Consider the following 23,172-nt stretch of genomic DNA (forward strand, 5'->3'; position numbering starts at 1 on the left):
TTGCGCCCCACCACTTTAAAAATTCGCCAGCCACCACTGCTCTCCAATCAGAGAAAGACAAAATAGATACTATAGATTCCGAAGGACAAGATATGTTTGCGTTTCCAAAGAAAATGCATGCATGCCCGTTTGTATACATGTATGTATTATTAAGAAACATTACTTTAATCTTGTAATTTTCATTTGTGAGGGGTGGGATTAAGCCATTTGCAAACTTTTAGAAAAACAAGATGCCACTCAGATTCAGTAATATTTGAGTTCACAGGGTCCAATGTGTGTCTTCAGCCTTTGAATGATGCGTCATCCCTCCAGTCTCAATGGTGTAAGGCGCCTCTGTAGTCCCTCTTCCATTTTCAGTGTAGGGCTGTGACCGTCTATTGATTAACGATTAGGTAGGGAAGGAAAGCTTTGGCCTCCTAGTCTCAGGAGAATGGGGTAGAGTGAGCGACACTGTGCTATTATTATATTATTATTATTAGTAGTACTAGTAGTAGTAGTAGTTGTTGCCGTAGCAGTAGTAATAGTGGTAGTTATTAGGGTTATTGTGAGCGTGGGTTATAAGATTATTAGTATAATGGGGTATAATGGGGCTTGACAAGCTGCAAAAATGGCTTTGGGTTTCATCAAGGGCTTCAGTCCCTCTGTTGTGTGTGGGGTTTTTCGGGCAGAAAACTAAGGGGAGCTGATGATCTCAATAGTGCAGGTTAGACATAGCAGCGTCAAAGGAAAGAGTATGAACTGTAATTTTGAAGGGAGCTGGCATTTCAGCCTTGGGGTTTCAGTTAAAATATACAGATAGGTTTAGGTAGGTTTAAAGTTAAAAATAGGGGTTTAAGGTATTGTACGATTTAAACTAAGGATTTAGAAATCATGGCCCTGAACTTTAGGTTAATGAAGGGAATTATGATTCCGAGTTAGGATTTGGACCGAGTTTTATGTGAGGGTAAGGATAATGTTTGCACATTCATTTGGCTTCAGACTTCATCAGGAGGATGAGATCCCAAGACTAGGGTTAAGGTATTGATTGTGGGTTGTTATGACAGAGTTACAGTAAGGGGTCTCCTAAAAGCTCAGAGGGGGTCAATTCCATCTTTAAGGTTTGTATTTGCACAAAAATGTTTTCGATGCACCACACCGTGCAATTTTCCACTTCTTGAAACCTAAAAAGAAGAAAGAAAAATAAAATCCATCTTTATTTTAGTGAACAACATGCTACTATAGCCAAACACATTGACTATGTGCAGTTCATAATCACAGAATGCCATACTCCCTTATTGGCCTGACCTACTGTGAGATTTCTTCTGTTTTCTAGCTCCTAAAAAACTGCTGAATTGTGATTGGCCGAATTATCAGATAAATGATGCTCTGCAATGTGCAGCAAAGGTAGGAATGGCAGCACCTTAATGCAAACCCCCTCCTGCCCCCTAAAGCATATAGCATGGGGCAGTGGGGCAGTGGGGCAGCCTACTTAAGTCATTGGTCAACTTCACTTTGAGTGGCTGCATTTGGCTCTCTCACAAGGAGCACATCCATATACAAGCTAGTTCCCTTCAGTGCCAGTGTTTTTATTTTTAATTCATAATTACTTTAGTGTTGCCTTTGTTTTTAGAGCCTGAAGTGATAGCAGGACTCTTATTATGCACATTCCAGCTTAATTATATTCCGTCTGCTGCCAAAGCTGTTCTAAATTCCTCTTGGAATGGTTTTCTTTTCTGACTGCAGCTATTTTACAGCATAGCTGATTGTGCCCATTTGAAACTGTTCTGTATTTTTTGTATATAATATACTCTTTTTACTTTTTTCCTTCCTCTCCTTCATTTTTTCTTCCTCTCCTTCCTTCTTTCTTTCCTTTTTTCTTTTTTCTTCCCTCCTTTCTTCACTTTTTCTCATTTCTTTCTTTCTCTTTCATTTCTTCTCTTTCCTTCTTTCTTTGTCCCTTTATTTTCTTCTCTTTCTTTCTTTCCTTCTTCACTTCTCTCTTCATTATCTTTCCTTTTCTTTTCCTTCTCTCTTTCCCTCTTTCTTCCTTTGTCTCCATCTTTTCTTTCCTTTGCCTACTTCCATGCTTGTCTTGTTTCATTCCTTCTTTCTTTCTCTCGTCCCTGCTTTTTCTTTTTTTCCTTCTTCCTTTCTGTTTCATTCTCTATTTCCTTCTTTCCTTTTGTCTATTTCCTTTTCTTTCTCTCCTTCTCACTTTCTTCCTTCTTTCTCTATTTCCTTCCATCTCTTTCCTTCTTTCTTTCTTACCTTCCTTCGGATCTTCCTTCTTGCCTTCTTGTCCTCTCTTTCTCTCCCCTCACATCTATGCCTTAATGGTCCTCTTGCACACACCTCCACACATACATACACAACACAAGTGGCTCACACAAGATGGAGCCATATTATACCTCGTGCCCTGAGGACACAACAGGCATGTGAGCCCAATTAGTGCACCCCGGGGCCACAATGGTTTTACAGAAGGGGCCACAGCTGCTTGCACGGCCTCTTCTGTAATACTGATAGAGCTGCCGCACATGTACCATTAGTGCTACCATGATGGGGCGCTCCCTCATTTACATGGGGGCATGGCCCATGCACACGAGAGAATCACATTGCCTTTGTGCCTGCTCCGTATTACCAACAAGGGTGCAGAAGCAAACATGCTCTTAGGAGGCACACTGAAAGTGTGCCACGAAAATGTGCCACACTTTCAATCCGCATCCTAAAGGCATCCCTCTGGAGAGGATAAAGGGAGTCCAAGGATCCCCCAGATATTCCCAAGCACTGCATACATGTGCAAGGGGATCTCTCTCCCTGTTCAAAGTACAGGCGAGTTGCCTCCTGCACAGTGAAACATGGCGCTTCTTTGAAGCAAACATTTGTTTTTTTTACTTGAATGCGCTGCCTCCAGAGCAGCGCAAGCTCGCGGCTGACCTGCGGGCAGCACATTTTTTGTAATACAGTGCACTGTCCCTGTTTGCACCCAGTGCAACTTTTGAAAGGCGGTCTGTGGAAAAAACAGGGAAAATGCACTGTATGCATAATACAGCCTCAGGAGAGTACACAGATATTTGCCTATTGTAACTCATCAGATGAATCTCCCACTTCGAGTAATTGAGCTTAAAACTCACTCAAGGTGAATACATTTTTTAATTAAGTGCTAATTTGGTTGGTTAACGAATATAAAATGTGCACTGTTCATTGCCATTGAATATATACATTGTACTGCTTGCATTTTGTTAACGATGGTGGCATTTTTGCTAAGTGTGAGGAAAAGCACACTAAACCATATCCTTAAAAAACTCGAGCAGTGCATGTTATTTACTCAGCGAGAGCATGCTGAAGGCTGATACTGAGAAGCAAATATGCATCTCAATAATATAATATAATTCCCCATAGCAGCTTTCAGAGTGCTCATCATTTGAACATGTTTATCATTTGAACATGTTTTTGAGAAACAGACACCCTGGAAATTGAACAATCGAACTGGAATTCAATTTTCCCGTGAAATTAAGACATTTTAGACCCTTATTCCCTTCAATCCCAGGCAACGGTGTCAGTGCGTCTGGTTATAGGGCCACCCTGAAGTTACCCGCCATAATTCCAAATTCCTCTTGAGAGTCTATTTATGCACAACATCCTGAAGGGAACAAGAGTTAGTTCTGTTTAAAAGCAAGAATTACATCAGAAGAGGAGCAGCCTGCTAAAACTCGAATTTCTATTCATTTTTAAATACCTACTCTACTATTTCCCACTTAAATATAGCGAGTTTGTTTAATTCACATAACTGAAAAGGCATGTTTCTCCACTACAGAGTATTGTTTTCTGACCCAGAATTGTGAGCCATACTTTACTGACAAGCCTAAAGAACATCCGATGATTCTAAGAACATGCAATATCATTGACGGAGCCCTGTCTTGTTCAGATGTCCTCTGGCGGTGGGGCTGTCTCTTTCTGTTTTTTTCTTCGTATCACACAGGTCTTGAGGCGATCAGCTGCCTTCACTGTGAGGACGGGATCACGGTCTTGCCATTAAATGAGGGACTTTTCTCCTCAGCTCTCCTTAAGAGGGCTTAGAACTTAAAAACATGTTTAAAACGGGGTCGTTTAACTCACCAGAGGCAGAACTTAGAACAACACAGAATTGATTCTCCTTTTTGGCTTGTGGGGCTCCAGATTTCCAAGCCTTGTAACTGTACAAAGCCCCATCATTCCATTTCCAGCGTCCATTCTACAGAGAGGGGGGATACTTAGTGAATCACTTACAGCTTGACATTATAAAATATATCATAAAGGCAAAGCTCACAGAACTCTCGTATAACTGTTCAAAACATAACTTAACCTCCTTAATAAGAGAAAAACCCCGGTTGTTTACATAATGTCCGCGGCTCAAATTAACTCATAATGATACTAAAACTGTACTCATATTTCCCGATACTAATCCATCACTAATTCTTGTTGGGTTACAGAGTAGCGTGCTACTCGCCAAAAAGCGTTTCAACGCCTCGTCAGGGGTAGTAAGCGCTATATACATACTATTTCATTACAATACAATACAATAATGTATTAGAAGAAAAATATAACATACTAAGGAGCTCTGAGGAGAGGGACCCCTACCTCGCTGTCCACCACTTACCTTAAGGCCCTCTGTCGCTCCTCACGTCCCCTGTTTTGTCTTTCTCTTCCAAGGCATATGCCTTCTAAATTTTAACTGCATTTGTTGAAACCAATGCATGTTCATTTTGAAAAATCTACTGAAGTTGTTGTGAACTCAGTTTCAAGATGGCGGAGTTAATATAGCACAGGCACTTATAGCTCATCACAAAGGCTGCCTGCATCAACCATAAAGCTCTGCACACCTCCACTCCTCGCTACCTGGTGGACAACTCAAGCTATTAGGCGACTCCAAAAACCATTGCAAAATGATGAAGCAATGCTGCTTGAACAACCGTCCTTTAAAAAGGAACGAGTGATGGCACAATCCTTCTTGGGTGGCTCAATCGCAATCTGGAATTCAGTACCTCCAAATCTGTGCACAATTACCTCGCTGGCAACTTTCAAAAAGGACCTAAAACTTCTTCTCCTCCAAAGATATTTTAGCTATTAGACTTTAACCAGGTCCTAGTGTGTAATGATTTACCATGCTGTATTTTCAACCTTTGAATTTATTTATCGTTATATGTGTCTATCTTAAACTGTACCTTCCATATAATTATAAATTTCTCTTGTAAATCCCTCTAGCACCTTTGGGTAATGTCCATCCTATATAAATATGCATAAATAAAGAAGTAAATAAATATATAAATAAATAAATGTGTTGTCACCGCTGGTATACCTGGGACGTTAGCACGTTCCACTCCTGAAGTAGTCAATGGGGTGCTTCTAGGGAACCCGAAGCATGGAGAGGGAAAAAACATATAGAATAACTATAAAATCCTGCTTCATCAACTACCTTCATTTAGCGCTGTGTCAACAAAAATTTCAGTTCAGAATGACTAGAGTAGTAGCTTCTGCCCTAGTGGCCTGCCTGGAAGAACGTGGACCGGAAGGGAAGGCTAATGATCCTCTGCTCAAGGAGAGATACGCAGGACCGACCTCTGCTTGTGGAGATCTTTGAAACTTGTGGTGTGTAAATACAGTCTCCTAAATGCATTGAGCAAGTGACTGAAGCACACAAACCTGACACCTTTCATGGAGGCTTCAAGAGATTTTGCCCCTGTGCAATGTTTTTGCAAATGGGGATAATACTGCATCTGATAGCACTATTTTCAGGTACATTGGTTACAAAGCTGGATTCAGAGGGGGCATGCAAGAAATATCCTGTTAATTTAATGGTGTGGCAAGCAAGCCTGACCAGCATCAGGGCACTGCCCCTAAAGAGATTTGAAAAAATTGTCGGTAAACTTTTTTCAACCCAACGTCCCTAAAAAAAAGTCTACAATGGCATGGGTAACACATGCAGTTCAGAAAATGCAATTTCACAAGACTATCGTTGTAGTGTAGTCTTTCTTTAATTCAATTGTTTGCTTCCATTTCTGGGCTAGGAACGAACCTCTGACAGCCTGCCTTCTTTGAAGCTTCCATGGTAAATTCTAAGTGCTTCTCATCCCAATCCACAACCTCTCCAACCAGTTGAGATTGGTAATTCAAGGTCAATATTCACTCCCTCCAAATGGCTCCTCTAGATCAGTGCTTCCCAAACCATGACTCGATTTTTAGAACAAGAAAGTTTCGCAACCCACCTCGTTTTAATGGACATGAAGCAGGTGATTTGTTTCATCAACTAGAGCACTGCGTGGTAGCGCGCTGTCATTTACAGACAGCACATTGTCCATTGAAATGGCCACTAAATTTGCACAGACATACACTATTACTGACAAAACTATATTGCACAAAATGATAATCTGGTTTCAGTGAATATTTATCATTTGTGCATCCCCAAGTTAAGTGTCTTGATTTATTCTGATCCTAATAACATCTTTATTTCCATCACAATTCAGAATCTAAAATGATAATTTTGACATGCCTGTAGTACTATTTTGTTACCTTGCCCCTTGTCTTCCCCGTCTCTATTTCTGCACATTGGATTGCCTTTTGGGTGACTGATCTGAAGGGACATCTGCCAGAGAGTGGCCTTGCATGAGCTGTTCTCGCCCACGACTCGAGGTGGATTTGGTGGGGCTATCTATGTTGAGCTTTTCAACTCCAGTGGGTGAACTGATGGTTTGCAGTGCTTAGTTTATTTCATCCTACCAACTCTAGGCCCCCTGCTGCTCATAACCTCCTCTGAGTTGCTTTTTTGTTCTTGAGAAGAAGCCTACAGGCTACTAAACTGACCACTCGCCTATTCCCCTGTGTGGATCCCCGAGTCATTGGTGCCTGTGTTCGCCAGTGACACTCAGACATTGGCACATGGGTGGCATTTTAAACCTGGGTGTTTTTTTTTTAGAACGGCGCTCTAATGTCTTATGAATTGATAGTTAATTGTTGCAGTGCTCCGCATGGACACTTCCTTACACACGATGCCATGCAGCTAGCGATACGTTCTACATGGCACATAACCACAACAGAATCCCCATCTCATTATCTGCTCCAATACCTTCATACACTGGGAGCTGGCAGCCACCTTATTACTTGGCTGTCCTGGGCACTCTGAGACTTCACACAGTTCCCCCTGGAGCGCCTCCTTGGGGTCTGGGAGACTGACCTAAGCAGATCACTCCGTGACAAGGAATGGGACAGACGTTTGGCCTAACCAGCAACAGTATTATATAATGCCCGGTTCAAGGTCCTGCAATTTTTTACTCTTGCCAGGGCCTACCTCACCCCGAAAGAATCAATAGATACTTTCCTGGTGCTGACACAGTATTCTCTTGCTGCCTCACACAGATGGCGATCTTGATCACATGTTCTGGGTGTGCCCATCCCTTGCGCACTATTGGTTGACAATCTCTCCATGCCTCTCGCAATTAACTGATTTAATCCCTCTCTATATGTGGGAGGTTTGTACCCTGGCCTTTTCCCCAGGCTGTGTGAAACAACAAGGCGCACTTCCTTGACCTTGCCATACTCCTAGCGCAGCGCACTATAGCACGTTGCTGTAAGGCTGTTCGGCCCCCAAGTCCAGCAGTGTGAAAACTTGGCTATGACTTGGGCCAAGGCAGAGAGCTCTGCACTTTGCAGGGAGGAGGCAGGGTACTTCGCCAGTACCCTATTGTGATGGAGTAGGAGTAGCAAAGGCCACCCCCAAAGGGGGCATAAAGGCCTGGCGCCATAACAGCTGCCTTGGACCCAGAAGGGACCGGTCAAACCGGTTTTTGGGAATTGTCACACCCTCATCCCTAGATGCCCCCCCAAGCACCCAGTTGTGGGGGAGGCACGATGAGCAAGGGGCCAATGAGGGTGTCTGAGTCATTCAAACCCCCAATAAGGAAGCAGGGGACACGTGCAGGGGGCCAGGGATGGACAATTAAAAGCGCTCTGTCCCCTCGAACAGGCAGAAAGACGATCTGGGACAGCGCCCGACCAGGAGCAGAGAGAAAACGGAGGAAGCAGGGTGTGCCTGGCTGAGACCCTTTATGGTGGTTTGGAGAACTACTGTTTTTCCAGCGTTGCAACTCCAGTAGACTCTGCGGAGGACCAACGAGAGGGACACTGTGGTTGAATTTGGACATCGGTGTCGGGTGGAGAAATGCCAGGGCGGGCGATGCAACTCCACGCTGTCGGGGGTCAGGGTTGCAGCCCTCGCCACCATTTAGCGGCTTCCAGCTATGGGTTTAAACGAGCGATGACACCTTATCCAAAAGAGCTGTGGGAGCTGGCAGAGCAGACTTGTCAATATTAGTTCACAATGCGCTCAAGCCAGAGATGCATAAGAGGTACACCAAATATGTCAGCTCACTGGTAAACATAGGGGGAAATATAGTGGGTTTAAGGTCACCAAGGGATCCGGAGGCCACTTCGCCTGCAGTGGAACGCTTCATCAAATGGGCCTACCAGCAGAGGAAGACAAAGTCCTGGGTGCAGGCCCACCTGGCATCAGTGGCTCACTTCTCAAAGACACAGATGGGCATAGATCCCACAGCCTCACACTACATTAGAACAGCCATGAAGGGTTAGAGGGGCCTCGAGGGACAAAGAAAGGACAACAGGCGCCCCATAGATTTCACAAAGCTGACATTGCTATTAGACGCACTGGAAACAGTGCTAGACAACCGGTATGAGCTCGGGGGGTTCAGAGCAGCATTCACAACAGCTTTCTTTGGGGCTTTTGGCATAAGCGTAATAGTAGCAACAGCAAAGAGAATGGGGGGGGCAGTTGCTTCAACCTTAAATGTTGTGTCAGACTCATAGGCAATAGGCTTTGATATTCCCAATCGGATCAAAAAACACTCCTGCAGTAGCTTGTGTTCAGTGGGCAATCCTGATCTGCTCGGACAAGAACAGGGCTTTCAGTTCTGTCCAACTCTTTTTTGTTGCTTTTGAGCCAGTAAGTAAAGGTAAGAAGCCTTACAATCCACAATTGTCCATTTTAATAAGACTGCATTTGTTAAGTAATATAGGCCCTCATTATGAACATGGCGGTTCAGCCGCCGTCAATGTCCCGGCCGAGCCTTTCTGAGAGCCGGCGGGCAGAAACAATGTTTCTGCCCGCCGGCTCTCAGACAGGTTCCTTATCTGGCTGGCGGGGTTCCGGGGTTGCTGGCGGTCAGTGTTTTGACCGCCAGCATGAACACAACGGTTGTTCCACCGTGTTCATAATGACCCCCATAATCTGGCTTCCATTCTTCTTTCCACAAATATTTTAGTTTGAACAGAAAACGCGGCGTCTGCCTCTTATGAATAGGCTGGTGGGGGCGGGGTTTAGACTGGAAATTTGCAGTGCAGCAACTCGGTCCTTCAAGGACACAATTAATCAGTGTTATTTCCTCGGTATGACTGGATGGTGGGAGATGGTCTTTGGGAAATCCATTCCTTGCACTGTACAAAGTTGATGAAATTATGGTGGTTGTTGGAGTCATATTGTGGTCCTGTTCTCTGTAGGTGACACCTAAGAACAAACTATGCTTTTCCTATTTCCACATTAGATAAGAACTCTGGGGAAGAAGCAATACATGCACAGCAACCAATTGTGCACTGGTAATCTTCACTACTCTGAATCTCAGGTCCTGGAGCCCTCCACACGCTCCCCCTGTGGTTCACTCACGAGTGTGCAATTCCTATAGTCCGACGCCAAGGACATTTTGCTTGGGTTCAAGGACAACAAGTTTTCATGTCTATTTTGTCCTTGGGACAAGTAGGCCCAACAACCCCCCTGAAATCCAGAAACTCTTCAGGCTGCAAAACTACTCTTACTAGTAAGTAACCATTTTGCTTTACAGCATGAATCCTTTTCTGTATTCCCATGCTGTGCATTAGATTGTGTTGCGGTTTCCCCTTTATTTAGGTTGGTTGGGGTGAAATGATGAGTTTACAAATAGGTGATGTAGTACCTTCTGTCCCACTTGTCCACACAATAATGTTTTGTGAATGTGTATGGGGATGCCCATGTTGCTGTTGTGCAGCTAGTGTTTATGGGCACATTTGCCATGAAAGCTATTGTTGCGCCCTTTTTCCTTGTTGAGTGTGCTTTTGGTCAGTGTGGTAGGTGTTTGCCAGTCGATGCGTAGCATGTTTGGATTGTCTTCATGGTCTAACGTGCAATAGCCCCCTTTTTGATGGGAGATCCCTTACTGGATTTGGGATATAAAACAAACAGTTGGTTCCCTTCATGGAACTGCTTGGTCTCCTGGAGGTAGTATATCAGTGCCCTCCTTACATCTAGGTTATGTAATTTTCTTTCTAATTCTGTTTGTGGTTTCTTAAAGAATACTGGCAACTGGATGGTCTGGTTGATGTGGGATTTGCTCATCACTAGGTAAGAATTGGGGGTTTGTTCTGAGAACTACCTTGTCTTTGTGGATTTGCATGTATGGTTCTTGTATTGTTAGCGTTTGAATCTTGCTTACTCTTCATAGCAATGTGATAGCTATGAGTAAGGCAATTTTCAACATGGGAAACTGGAGTTCAGCTTTATGCATGGGTTCAAATGGTTTTGTTATCAGTAGTGACAACACTGTGCTTAAGCTTCACATTGGGGCTGGTGTCTTTGTTGGAGGGGCGATTCTTTTGCATCCCTCTAAGAACCTCTTTTAACAGGTGCTGTAAAAAAGCTTTTACATAAGTGTACCTTGAGAGAAGAGTAGTAGATTCCGCTGTCCAGCAGGTATGTAAGATAGGTTTTTACTATTTCTTGTCTATATATTGCTTCTAGGGCGTTATTCTATGTGCACCATAGATAGTACCTTTTCCAGTTTGATGTGTAGCATTTTCTTGTTGTTGGTTTTCTAGCCTCCTTTAGTATTTCCATGGTCCTAGCTAATAGGCTTAGGTGTCCACATTCTATGTATTCAGGTGCCATGCTGCTAGATTGTGTTTTGCTGGTTCCTGGTGGCATACTTGAACATTTTGCATTGTGAGTAGGACCCATTCTACCTCGTTCCTCATCATCTGTCCCTTGGACAGTTTGAATAGGTTTGAATACCATGCTTGTCTGGCCCACTGAGGGACTATTAGTATGAGGTTCGTCCCTGGTTCCCTAGACTTTTCCAGTACCTTCAGTATTAGAGGAATCGGAAAAAAGGCATAGGGAAATCTTTCTGACCAGTTTAGTGATACGACATTCCCCTTTGCCTGGTGTGTGGAAACCCGGAGGTTGAAGAGTTGCCATTTTTTGTTTTCTGCTGATGCGAACAAGTCGATTGTTGGTGTGTCCCAGATCTCAGATTGTTTTATCTCCCATTTGTGTGTGCAGCTTTACTGTCTGTTTAGTCTTTCTGCCTCTATGTTGTCCTTCCATCAGTGCTTACTTTGTGCTTCTTGTTTCTGGTGCTGAGCACCGGCACTTATTTGTGAGGGTTGGCGCTTATTTTTCTGCCTCAAGCATTTACTGTGAGTAAAAGACACTATGGGGAAGACGGAGGAAGAGAAAAACGAAAAAGCGTCACAATGGGAGAAAGCAGAAAGCTGCAAGAGTGAGCTGAAGAGGCAGGGAGTACTTTAAATAGATTGAAGAGGCTTGAGATGGCTTCAGGATTACGCTGCCTCAGTATTCTGTGCTCACACATTTCATTTAATTGCAGCCACATGTTTAAGAGAAGGGCTTTGGGCACTGGCACATTTCTATTTACAAATTAAGCACTGCCTTTTCCTGGTAGGTGAACTTTTTGTAAGTTGATCCCTTGTGGTATCACCCACTTCCTTTTTTCTTGGGCTTGTTTGCTTAGGGTAAAAGCTTTTGTGCCCCCTTGTTTGTTCAGATTGAACATTGTTGTTGTATTATCTGTTTGGATTTGTACTGCTTTCCCTGATACTTGTGTTTGGAAGGCTTTCAGGGCCAGTAACACTGTCTTCATTTCTAGGAAATTGATGTGATTTATTGAATCCATCTTGATCCATTGTCCTCGAATTCTTAAGTTGTCTGTCTGTGCTCCCCATTCCTTGTGAGACGCATCTGTTGTGATGGTGACTGAGGGGATTGCTGCCTTGAAAGGTCTTCCCCTGGTTATGTCCTTTGATGTCAACCACTAGATCCTCCTAACTCCCGGTGGCTTGTGACCAGTTGTTCCGTAACCATTCCTGAAATGGTCGCATGTGGAGTCTCGCATGGGTTATGAAGGTGTGCATGATGCCATCATGCCCATTAGCTTCATGACTGTCCTCACTGTCAGAGATTGCCCCTTCTGTTAAAGGCGGGTTCGCTCTGTGATTGCCTGTACTGTCCTCTGGGTAGTTTCCTTGTGTCCAGACTTGCTCCTAGGAAGATCTTTTCCAGCTGTGGTTTTAGGGATGATTTTTGGTGATTTATGCTGAACCCTAGCCCCTTTAGGGTTGTGATCACTGTTTGACATTTTTCTCTTGTATGTGCCTTTATTAGCCAGTCGTCCACGTAGGGGTAGATGTGAATCCCCCTCCTTCTTAGGAATGCTGCAACTGTTGCCAGGCACTTGGTGCTGACTTTATTCCGAAATTTGAATTGGTACTGAACCCCTTTGAGTAAAAAAATCTTACTTATCTTTTGTGTGCCTGGTTAACCATTATGTGCAAATATGCACAGTAGGTCTATGGTTGCCATGAGTGGGGTTATCTCCTGTAGGGTCATCATCTTGAAATGCTGTGTGCGGATGAATTTGTTTATGAATCTGAGGTCCAGGATTGGCGTACGGTTTTGTTTTGGTACCAGGAAGTAGGATGAGTAGTTTCCCTTATTTAATTCTTTCTTTAGTACTGTTTCTATTGCTTGTTTCTGCAGTTCTTTCACTTCTTTCTTTAGTTGTACCAGTTCTGTTTCTGTTCTCTGATATCTTTTCTTCTTTGGAGGGTTTGGTGGTGGTAGGGTTGAGAGTTCTATACAGTAGCCATGGCGTATCACATTGAAAACCCAATTGTCTGTAGTAATTTCTTCCCATTGTTGTGGGTATTGTGCTATTCTGCCCCCCACCAGTGTTGTGTGTAGGTTTGGGGGTATTTTTGAGTCACTTGGTTGCTCCTCCTCTTTTGGGCTGTTGGCCTCTTGCTCTCCCTCGAAAGGGCTGTCTTGTGGTGTGTTGCCATTGCTAGTACCCGGTCTCTTGGCCAGTTTCCTGGGGGGGTTGTTGCTGCTGCTGTTGTCCTGAGGCAAAGGTTCCCCTTCTGTGGGTCTTCTAAGGGTGTTTCCTCCCCTTCTTCAGCTGTCTCTGTATTGTAGTGCCCCCATTACCTTTGCTGTTTCATTGTCCTTTTTGATCTGTTGCAAGGACTCATTCACCTCCTGGTCAAATAAAGGCTCTCCAGTGAAGGGCTTGTTCATGATGGAGGCCTGTACGTTGGGCTTGATACTGGATATTCTGAGCCAAACATGTCTCCTTAGGGTTGTCCCTGTGCACATCTGTCTGCTGGCTGTGTCAGCGGCGTCCAGTGCTGATTTTAGGCAGCTGTGGGTGATGGTTTTGCCTTTCTGGATAATTGCCTTTGCCCTTTTCTTGTCCCTTCTGGGAGCTTTTTCATTAGCTCCTCGATTTCGTCCCACTGCTCGTGGCCATATCTATTGAGAAGGGTTTTTGAGTTTGTTATATGCCATTGCATTGCTGCTTCCCTCTCCATCTTTCTCCTCACCAGGTCCAGCCTCTTGCTTTCCCTTTCAGGAGGAGGGCCTGTGGAGGCATGTGCATTGCTCCTCCTTCTTGCCATTGTGACAATGACAGAGACCACCACTGTGTTCCCTTGGATGTATTTGGGGTTCTTTGAGGAGGGTTTGTATTTTTCTCCACCCTTAGTGTCACCCTCTTAGCTGCAGCAGGTTCTTTGAAGGCCTCCTTGCCCTGGTCCAGAATGCTGGGTAACATTGGGAGATAAAGTTTTCGCTTGCTTGATGGCATGAGGGTTTCCAATAAGAAACAGGAGTCTCCCTTCTCTTCTTCAAGGGTACTCCATATGTGTCCACTGCCCTCTTCACTAGCCTGTTGTAAGCATGTGATGCCGTCAGGGGGAGAAGGCTCTTCCTCCTGAGGCTCCAGGGTTGCTAGTGCCTCGCTTGTAGTCTCCTCCTCCTCAATGTCTTTGTTTGCCAAGGGTTTTGGTGGACTTCGAAACTGTTTCAGTGCGTCGTCAAACTCATTTTTTTTGCTGCAGGAGCGCTGCCATTTCTGCCTCTAGTCGACACCTTTTCTTCTCCACCTCTTCATGCATTTTCAACGTCTTGTATCATCGATGGTCGTTTTTTCGGTGTTGCTTGTGCCTCCTGCAATGGCCTCAGGATTTCTTTTCCTGTGGAGGGCTTTGCCTGTTTGGCCACCTGGCATTCTTCAGTATACCTGGTCCAGGCTCCTTGGGGCTCTCTTGATTGTGTCTGGGCTTCGATTGTCGCTTTTTTTGGACGTCGAGGCTGCCTTGTGGTACTTGTGCTCGGGGATTTTCTCCTTTGAGGATTTCTGTGGTCTCTTTACCTTTTCAGGCTTTCTTTCGACGTCCTTTGTCAATTTATTTTCGGCAGGCATTTTTTCTTGGCATCACCTTCAAGAAGTTTGTTGTCTGACCCCCCTGTGGGTCGACTCTGCGCCTCCGGCCTGTTCTTCATCACTGGATAAGCCTAATTCCCTTAGTGACTACTGATGTTTTTGGCACTGAATGCTGCATGGTGTTCCTTTCTCTGTCTTCAACGTGCGTTAAGAGTTTTGGGTATAAAAGCGGTGCAGGCCTCGCAGCTCTCGTCTCTGTGGTCTTTCGGTAGGCAGATTTTGTGTAGGTCACGCTGGGCAAATTTGTGTTGGCAGTTTGGGCAGAATTTAAATGGGGTGTTTGTAATGACCCCTACCTTGCTTCATTCTGTCAGCATCCCATGTCGGGGTATGCTCTCCTTCTCCTGGTCGATGTTCATTTCCCTCGTTCAAGGATATCTTCTTGCAAATAAACCTCCATTCCGCTTTGATTTTTTCGACGTTGTCTCAAAAAACTTCAGAGCTCCTCCTTTTGCTTCCAGACTTAACGGCAGAAAAAAGTATCTGAAGATGGCTAATGCACAGGAACTTCCGGGGCGCCATATGACATCATGCAGGGGATGGACCAAACACCAAATGGTGGTCGACGACGCCAAAAAGTGGGGGAAAAGGAAAAAAGAAGAAAAAGAGACAATTTCGGACCCAACCACTAGATGGTGGAATAATGCACAGCATGTGAATCCAGGAAAGGATTAATGCCGCAAAACTGCTTTCTTTGCAATTATGCTCCTTGTGAAAGAGCAGATTGTTATCACTCATGGTGAAGCCAGACAACAGATGGCCACAGAAAAACACAGAACTTTACTAAAAAAACAAAACAAAAGGTCTTGGTTAACAGCAGACCTAATTAGGGGCCCAGTTCTTAAAGTCATAAAAAAGGACCCATGGTATATGTCTTTGCATCAGTGCAGATTTACGTATTTCATAAATTCCCAAGAATTTACAGAAGTAGACCAGGGAACCCTACTCTTAGAAAATATTTGTGAGCTGTATATTAACATGAGCAAGTATGCCTGTGTAGATTTGCTCATGCGAAAATCTGTTGAGCATTTACAAGTTCACTTTTTCCTCTAACCACGTTTTTTACCATCTCTGGATGAAGTACATTTCCAACTTTTCACAGTATGGGGAAAAAATGAGAGAAGAGCTGGCAGGAACCCTTAAAACATGCAAGGTAGTAGGTGTGCACAGACTCAAAAGGGCATTCCAACCCTGGAACTATTGCTTTCCACTGCCTCCAGCCCAAGTACATAGCTCTACAGAAAGGTGGCAAAATAAGAAATTGCTAGTATTCAAGCCCTACTATAGTATTAGCCCTGACATAATTAGAGGGGCTGTGATCAGAGCTCTTATGTAATGAGATTCCTGCCATAATTTGTCGCCGCACTACATGGCACCAAAGGAACACGTAGATTGTTTTACAGGACAAGTAGATTTATGAAGCAAACTGTTCCATGGGCAAGTAGATATGTAATTAAATGCCACCTCTGTCACTTCTCAGAGAAGACTTGAATATTGGAGGAGGAAGGCATGGAGAGGGAGGGTCTTCTGCAAAGTTGCAGATAATAAGGCAGGTCCCCGTGGCTTCCCTAATATATTTTCTATTTCTTCAGGAAATATTGCTAGCAACAGGGTTATCTGTCTCCTTTTAGGAGCATATAAAGTGAGCTGTTATTCAAGGAGTGTGGCAAGGAAAATTTGATTTAGAGTAAAAAACAATTCTGCTTCACAATTATTGTTGAGCATTCTCTGTCTCCCACACTGGCTCCATGTTTAATTGCTCACTCACACTCAAAATCCCAATTCTACTCCCTCAGTTCCACCCATTACATGGCAGATTTCCTGTGCTACTCCGTCCCATAACCCCACTCCTCCACTCAATCCCACTGACTTTCAATTTCCTCACTCCACCACTCCCACAACATTTAATTCAATGTCCAATTAACTTAAGCAGATATTGTGATGCATGCTCACATCTTACCTTCTGTGGGTCATGGAGTCCCACCCAGACACCATCGTCCTTTTGATAGGCAGAAATGTGGCTGCCAACTATCCTGGCTTCAGCATCATCAAGGATGGAGGCGAGATGGGCCCCTGACCCATAGCTGTGGCACTCAAACTGTGACAAGAACAAACAAAAAACGCATTGGATGATATGTCCACCCATCCCTTTCTTATGATTGACACACATACAAACAAAAGCTCATTAAATCTAGCAATAGGCAAGAAGCTTCACTTTAATAACACAAAAACATACATTTTTTAACATACTTTAAATGAGTTTCAAGGACATGAAGTGAGTAGGAGCGGCTCATGGCGTGGAAAAGGGGTGGGTGGTGCGGGTTAGGGGGACATTGGGGGAAAGAAAAAAAAAACACTCACCCAATTCCTCGCCGTTGCGCCGCTCTTCAGCATCCACTGCAGACACAGGCTCCAAGCCTGCCCTGCGGCCAATCCGAATGCTGTTCTCACGCTGCTGGCAGCATGAAAGCAGCGTTCGGATTGGCCAGAGTGCCTCTGCTTGCTATCTCCAACCCAGCAACACAGTGCCAGGTTGGAAAGAGCCCAGTGCAAATGTGTGTTTGGCTGGCCCGAGACGGCCTCAGTGCGCTGTGCATTCCCCCTCTGCACCTCACGCCCCATGGCCCTGCCCCTTTAACAATAAAACTATAGTAAATATAGTTTATTATCGTTTTCTTGTTAAATGTTTGCAGCTGCTGCTGATGGCGGGGGCGACACTCCTCCACCATAGCGGAGGAGCTGTGCCTGGCAGTGAACCTCAATTAATGATTTCTATGTGTAAGAAAACTGAAAGGAAAAAATTAAAAGTCGACCCCCTTATCCTTACAAATTGCAAGAAGACATTTAGATTCTCATTGATCTTGGCACTGCTGCTTTCATATAGTGCTCATTGGACTAGAAATCCCACTTATAGAATTTACAAGGAGGGAGAGACGAAGAGGGCAATCAGAGATGAAGGGAAGCGAAGCAGAGGGGCATTCTCAGGGTGTCAGCCAAAAGAGCCACAGGTCAAACAATTACAAGACGGAATCCTGAAGTTGAGGAATGAGGCACATCATAATAATCAATTTTAAGAGTTCCTTCTTGTTTCTGCTCTCTTGTGTTCATCCGTATCCCTGATCCCCAATGGATAATGTCCCAGCAGCCCCACGCCTTCCCTTCCTGTACCGCCTCAATTGTAAGTATTAATGCATCCAAAGCCCTTACAAAGTCCAGTAGCCTTTGTCCTCTCAGGGGCTCGAGCTTTCTGCCGCTGCCCACATTTTAAGCTCCTGGAGCCATAGTCTGTAGTTTTTCCCACTTCAATTATTTCAGTGGTACATAATCTACTTTTTAGATCAGTGTATCTAGGGCAGATTTATGAAAGGGTTGCATTGCTTTTGCACCACGCAATAGGGTACAAGCGTGCAACAACACTTAAACTGAGATTTATCAAGCCACCTAAGACCACCTTGCTTGGCCCTGAGTGGCTTGATAAATCCAGAGTAATGCAACCCAGCCTAAACTGCTGTGTTGCGTTACTCTACCCAAAGGATGTGTTCCATGGGTGGTGCGTGGTTGTTCCCTTGCAAAACGCATGGATTTGGAGCCATTCCAAGATTTATCATAATTGGTAGACTTAGGAATACACCAAACTGCTATACCTCCCCAGTGAGGTGTAACGTATATTTCTCTGCATTTTTTCCTCTTTCATAGAAATAGGAAAATGCCTTAGGGGATTGTTTTTGTGCCCCTTCCTGCACAAACACAATCCTGCACCATGGTGCAAGAGTGCCTGCGTTGGTGCTAGGCAATATATTGTGCGCCAGCACTGGGGCAAGGCATCAATCTGTGGTATAATGTTAGATACCGCACATTCCTGCCCTTTCCCTATGACTTTCTGATAAATGTGCCCCCTAGTTTTGAACTTCAGTCGGGCAAAAAGCCCAGAAGTTACCTTTTTGGGGAAGGTAGGCTACTCTGTCCCAGTTGTCCTTTAATTCATGGCAATCCCTTACCATGTGGTAGCATGCCCCACTTGGGCTTGCACATCAAGGGCAGGCTGCTTAAATCTGTTCCCCTCGGGTGTCCAACATTTTTTTTAATTGGGGAGAGCGTGGAGTACCCAATGTTTTAGTTGCCTTTAATGGTATCTCTCTGACTGTGGTAACCCAAATTCCAGTGACAATTCCCAAAGGTAAGGATACCCTAGCCATGAAATAGATCTGAAAGCATGAGACAGCCACCCTCCCTCCACCTATCGAAGGGTCCCTGCGGGTGTGCTGTGGGAAATGACGGGTTGAAATGGATAGCTGTAAATGGAGAGGGGAATATAGCCCAGGATGCTGAACAATTCACGTCATCCCAGATTTTCAGACTTGTTCTAGTTGGTGTGCCTAGTAAACGTTGATGTGTCAGTCCAGTCTGGGCTTCCATAAGAGGTCCCAGATATATCAGCCTGTCTCCCGGTCCATATTCAGCCAATGTTTGTCTGACTTGCGTAGGGGCCATTCTGTGATTACCCTCAAGTGGGCCACCTTATAATAGGAGAAATAGTCCAGGAGAGTGAGCCCTCCCACATCTTCAGCTGACAGAGTAATCGACAAGAAGCTGGGCTCTGCTATTCTGCCAAATAAACTTGACCAGGAGTGTACGCTGGTTTGAAAAAAAGACTTGCTCTAATTCGATTTGAAGCACTTGGAATAAATATAAGAATCGTGCAAGACCACCACCTTGATGGCATGAATACAGCCAAGCCAAGACATATAGGTAGGGGCCCACCGCTTAAGGTCTGCCGTAAATTGTTGAAGGAGTTAGGGGTAGTTGGCTTTATATAAATCAGAGACTAGGGGTAATTTTGATGCCCAAGTAGGTGAGGTCTTTTTAGACCCGTTGGAAGGGGGTCGTAAGGGCTAGCATCTCCATCACAGCTGATGGGAGAGTCAAATTGAGGAGGTACGATTTATGGAGGTTGACGCAATATCTTGCCACCCTCTCAGATTGTAAAGCACCAAGTGATGTTGCCGGGGATGTCAAGGACATTAGAACTTAATCTGCAAATAATTTTATGGGTAATGGGTCCAAACAGAATACTCTGGACCGCTCCCTCCTTCTTCACTCTCACAGCCAAAGGTTCTATGCTGAGATCAAGAAAGAGAGGAGAAGGATGGCACCCTGGGTCGTGTCTCTTTCTAAAGTGAAAGCACCTGAGCCTACCCCATTTACTAGCACTTGCGAGAAGGGGTTAGCGTAGCTGGCTTAGACCATGGTGATAGGTTTATCACATATGCCAAATCATTTAAGAGTCTGGAAGAGGAAGGCCCAGTTTACGCAGTCAAATTCCTTTTCGGCATCCACTACTACCAAGACCACATGGATTCATTTTTAGTGGCCTTTTCCACTATGTGAATGACCCGTCGTGATTATCATGAGCTTGCCTTCCCTTGATGAACCTAGACTGGTCCGGGTGTATCAGATCTGGCAATATTACTTCCAAAGTGGTAGCAAGTATCATGGTGTATATTTTAGCATCTAAATTTAGGAGGGCAATGGGTTTATATGAGGCCCAATAGTGTGGGTCTTTCCCTGGTTTGAGGGTGACAGATATTAAGGCATCACTCACCAAGTTTGTGACCCCGCAGATTGTAGCTATATGATTAAACAGTTTAGTCAGGTGTGGTGTTAAATCCGAGCAGAAGGTTTTATAGAATTGGGCTGTGAAGTCGCCTGTCCCAGGTGATTTATCAAGCTTAAGGGCTGCAATGGCTGCCCAAACCTCCTCCTCCTCAATCTGGCCACTAAGAGCTTAATTTTGGTCATTGGTGACCTGTGGGAGGTCAACCCCAATAGATATTGTAGTTTGTCTGAGGCTTCTGCGTGGTCATTTGTAAAAAGTTCTAAAGGCATTCATCTTGGCTATGTCTGACGTTGCCATTCCTCATCTTCTACATCAATATGACCAATGTATTCTTTTTCAGGTTTGACCCTCAACTGGCATGCCAAACAGTTACCTATCTTATTTCGCTGGTCATATGCCCCAAATTTAAGGTGTAGTAAAGTAAGTTGTGCCCTATTTTATATACGATATTCAGTTTTCCCCTTATCACTGTTCCGTTTCGTTGGGCCTGTAATGAGGGGGAATCTTTCTGTTCAGCTACCTGTAATTCCATATGTAGTGTGGCCCTTTCTTGGGTTTTTTGCTTGGTCAGGGTGGATATGAGAGAAATGCATTTCTCTCTGATGACTGCCTTGGAGGGGTCCCAGTTGTTGGACAGTTCACATAAGTATCTTGGGAGTTGTTCTACTTGGTGAGATGCAATTAGTCTCTAAAGAGATAGGGCCAGATGTAGGTAGAACACAAATTGCGACTTGCAATTTGCGAGTCAAAGCGACTCGCAAATTGCAACTCGCAATTCGCGATGCAGAAAGGTGTCTCAGACACCTTCTGCGACTCGCTATGGGGTCGCAAAGACCCACCTCATAAATATTTATGAGGTGGGTCGCAGTTTGCGACCCCATAGCGAGTCTAGGCACTCACGGGGATGGTGGCCTGCTGGAGACAGCAGACCACCATGTCTGTGACTGCTTTTAAATAAAGCAGTTCTTTTTTTTTCTCTTTGCAGCCCGTTTTCCTTAAAGGAAAACGAGCTGCAAATAGAAAAAAATACCGAAACCTTTTGTTTCGTTTTTTTTCAGAGCAGTTTTTTTCAGAGCGGTTTTTTTCCTTAAAGGAAAACGAGCTGCAAATAGAAAAAAATACCGAAACCTTTTGTTTCGGTTTTTTTCAGAGCAGGCAGTGGTCCATAGGACCACTGCCTGCTCTGAAAAAATAATTTTGTGAGCATTCACATAGGGGAAGGGGTCCCACGGGGACCCCTTCCCGTTTGCGATTGAGTTACCATCCACTTCAAGTGGATAGTAACTGCGAGTTGATTTGCGACTGCTTTCGCGGTCACAAATCAACTTACATCGCGGTGCGAGTCGCATGAGGGCTTTTGCGCCTCGCAAACAGCGTTTTTTGCCGTTTGCGAGGCGCAAAAGCCTACCTACATCTGGCCCTTAGTCTCTTACCAAGGGTTTGGGAAAAAAACATAGACAATATTTTGGAGATGGGAGGTTCCACTCCAGAGTCAGAGCCATAGGGGCATGGTTCTAATGAGCTATGGGGTGGAAGTCCGAACTCAGGATGGAGTATGTGAGGAATTGACTTATAAAGCAATAGTCGAGACAAGAATATGTGAAATGGGATTGGGAGAAGAACTTGTAGTCCCTAGATTCCAAGTGGGCATACCTCCATGCCCCCGCTAGTCCTGTGTCCTTTAGTATTGTTTTTAAGGCTTTAGGGAGGCTCCTAGTGGCTGCCCGAGTCAGATATGTGCTGTTGAGAGCTGGGTTCCAGGTGAGATTAAAACCCCTGATGAGGATAATCTCTCCTTCTGCAAAATCTTCCAACTGTACAGGGCAGGGTTGTGTGAAAGCTGCTTGGGCGGTACTGGGGGCAAATAAAGTCGTTATAATGCACAAATAACCTGCTATGCTCCCCTTCAATATCAGGAATCGTCCCTCCTTGTCTGATTTATGACTGGAGGGCTGGAACTTAAGGGAGCATGGACAAAGATGGTCACTACATTAAGTTTGATGATGTGGGAAGAGGTGGAAATTGTAGGGTAGGATTTATGACGTAATCTATGGTCTTCGCTCCGCTTGAGATGAGTCTCCTGTAAAGCACACTATGTCATGTCTAGTATCTAAAATGTATTTTCATAGTTTATGAAGCTTGGCTGGGGAGTTCAGGCCCCTTACATTCCATGTCAATGTTGTTAATGTCATGATAATGCATCACATATTGTCGCATTATGTGGTCATTCCGGCTGACCCTATCTTCACTGAGCTATCTGCATTTCCCCACTGTAAAAAGAGAAAGCCCCCACTCCAGTCCCCATCATCACCCCCAAATCAATTAAATGAAGTGACACTCATGAAAAACAAATATAAACACCAAAAGTGAACTACTGGGAATATAATTCTCTTAAAAGAATAGAACCTGTAGTGGCACTGTAACTTTGCAGGCATGTAGGTTAGTTCCCGCTATAGCGTTCCTTGTTGAAGCAAGTGGATTTCAAAGTCATTACCTTTCAAAGGAGGGTAGTGTGCTCTCTGTATATACATTGGACAGTCTTGAGCCGAAGGGGGCCCGACCCATCACAATATGATAACAATAGCACAAAAATGTTAGGAAAATTCAAGGGTACTGTCAAGTCAATCAAGTGACCAATGCCTTCAAATTTCATGCTGGGGAGAGCCAGAGTTTCCATGGCCCCATCTCTTCCCTTGTTATCCCGGGTGTCTCTGAGGGAGCAGGGAACCCTTGTCTACTCCCGCCGGGCAATCAGCAGTTGAGGGTCCTACCTTTTGGAGGGGGCAGAACAAGGAGATCTGCTGACTCTATGATGTCTGTAAAATGATATGGTCTGTTCTGATAGTCGAAAGCCAAGCCAAATGGGAAGGTTCACTTGTATTTAATGTGGTCTTGGAGAAGTTAATCTGTAACTGATCCGAATTGAAGTCTCCGTGCTAAAGTAGCTGGTGTAATGTCCTGAAATACAAAGCATGTCATTCC

At 44.5% G+C, this 23,172-nt stretch overlaps 1 protein-coding gene across 1 annotated transcript in view; it reads right to left on the reverse strand.

The window, feature by feature from the left end:
• Positions 1-125: 125 nt before the first annotated feature.
• LOC138288582 (regenerating islet-derived protein 4-like) overlaps positions 126-23,172 on the reverse strand; it is a 61,728-nt gene continuing 38,681 nt past the window's right edge. The window contains exons 4-6 of the mRNA XM_069230086.1: positions 16,534-16,671; positions 4,096-4,210; positions 126-1,160 (exon numbers count right to left, since the gene is read on the reverse strand). Coding sequence (XP_069086187.1) covers positions 1,093-1,160; positions 4,096-4,210; positions 16,534-16,671 — 321 coding nt within the window. The 3' untranslated portion in view covers positions 126-1,092. The remainder of the gene's footprint in view (positions 1,161-4,095; positions 4,211-16,533; positions 16,672-23,172) is intronic.

This window comes from Pleurodeles waltl, chromosome 4_1, assembly GCF_031143425.1.
Source record: "Pleurodeles waltl isolate 20211129_DDA chromosome 4_1, aPleWal1.hap1.20221129, whole genome shotgun sequence".
In the NCBI taxonomy this organism is placed as follows: domain Eukaryota; kingdom Metazoa; phylum Chordata; class Amphibia; order Caudata; family Salamandridae; genus Pleurodeles; species Pleurodeles waltl.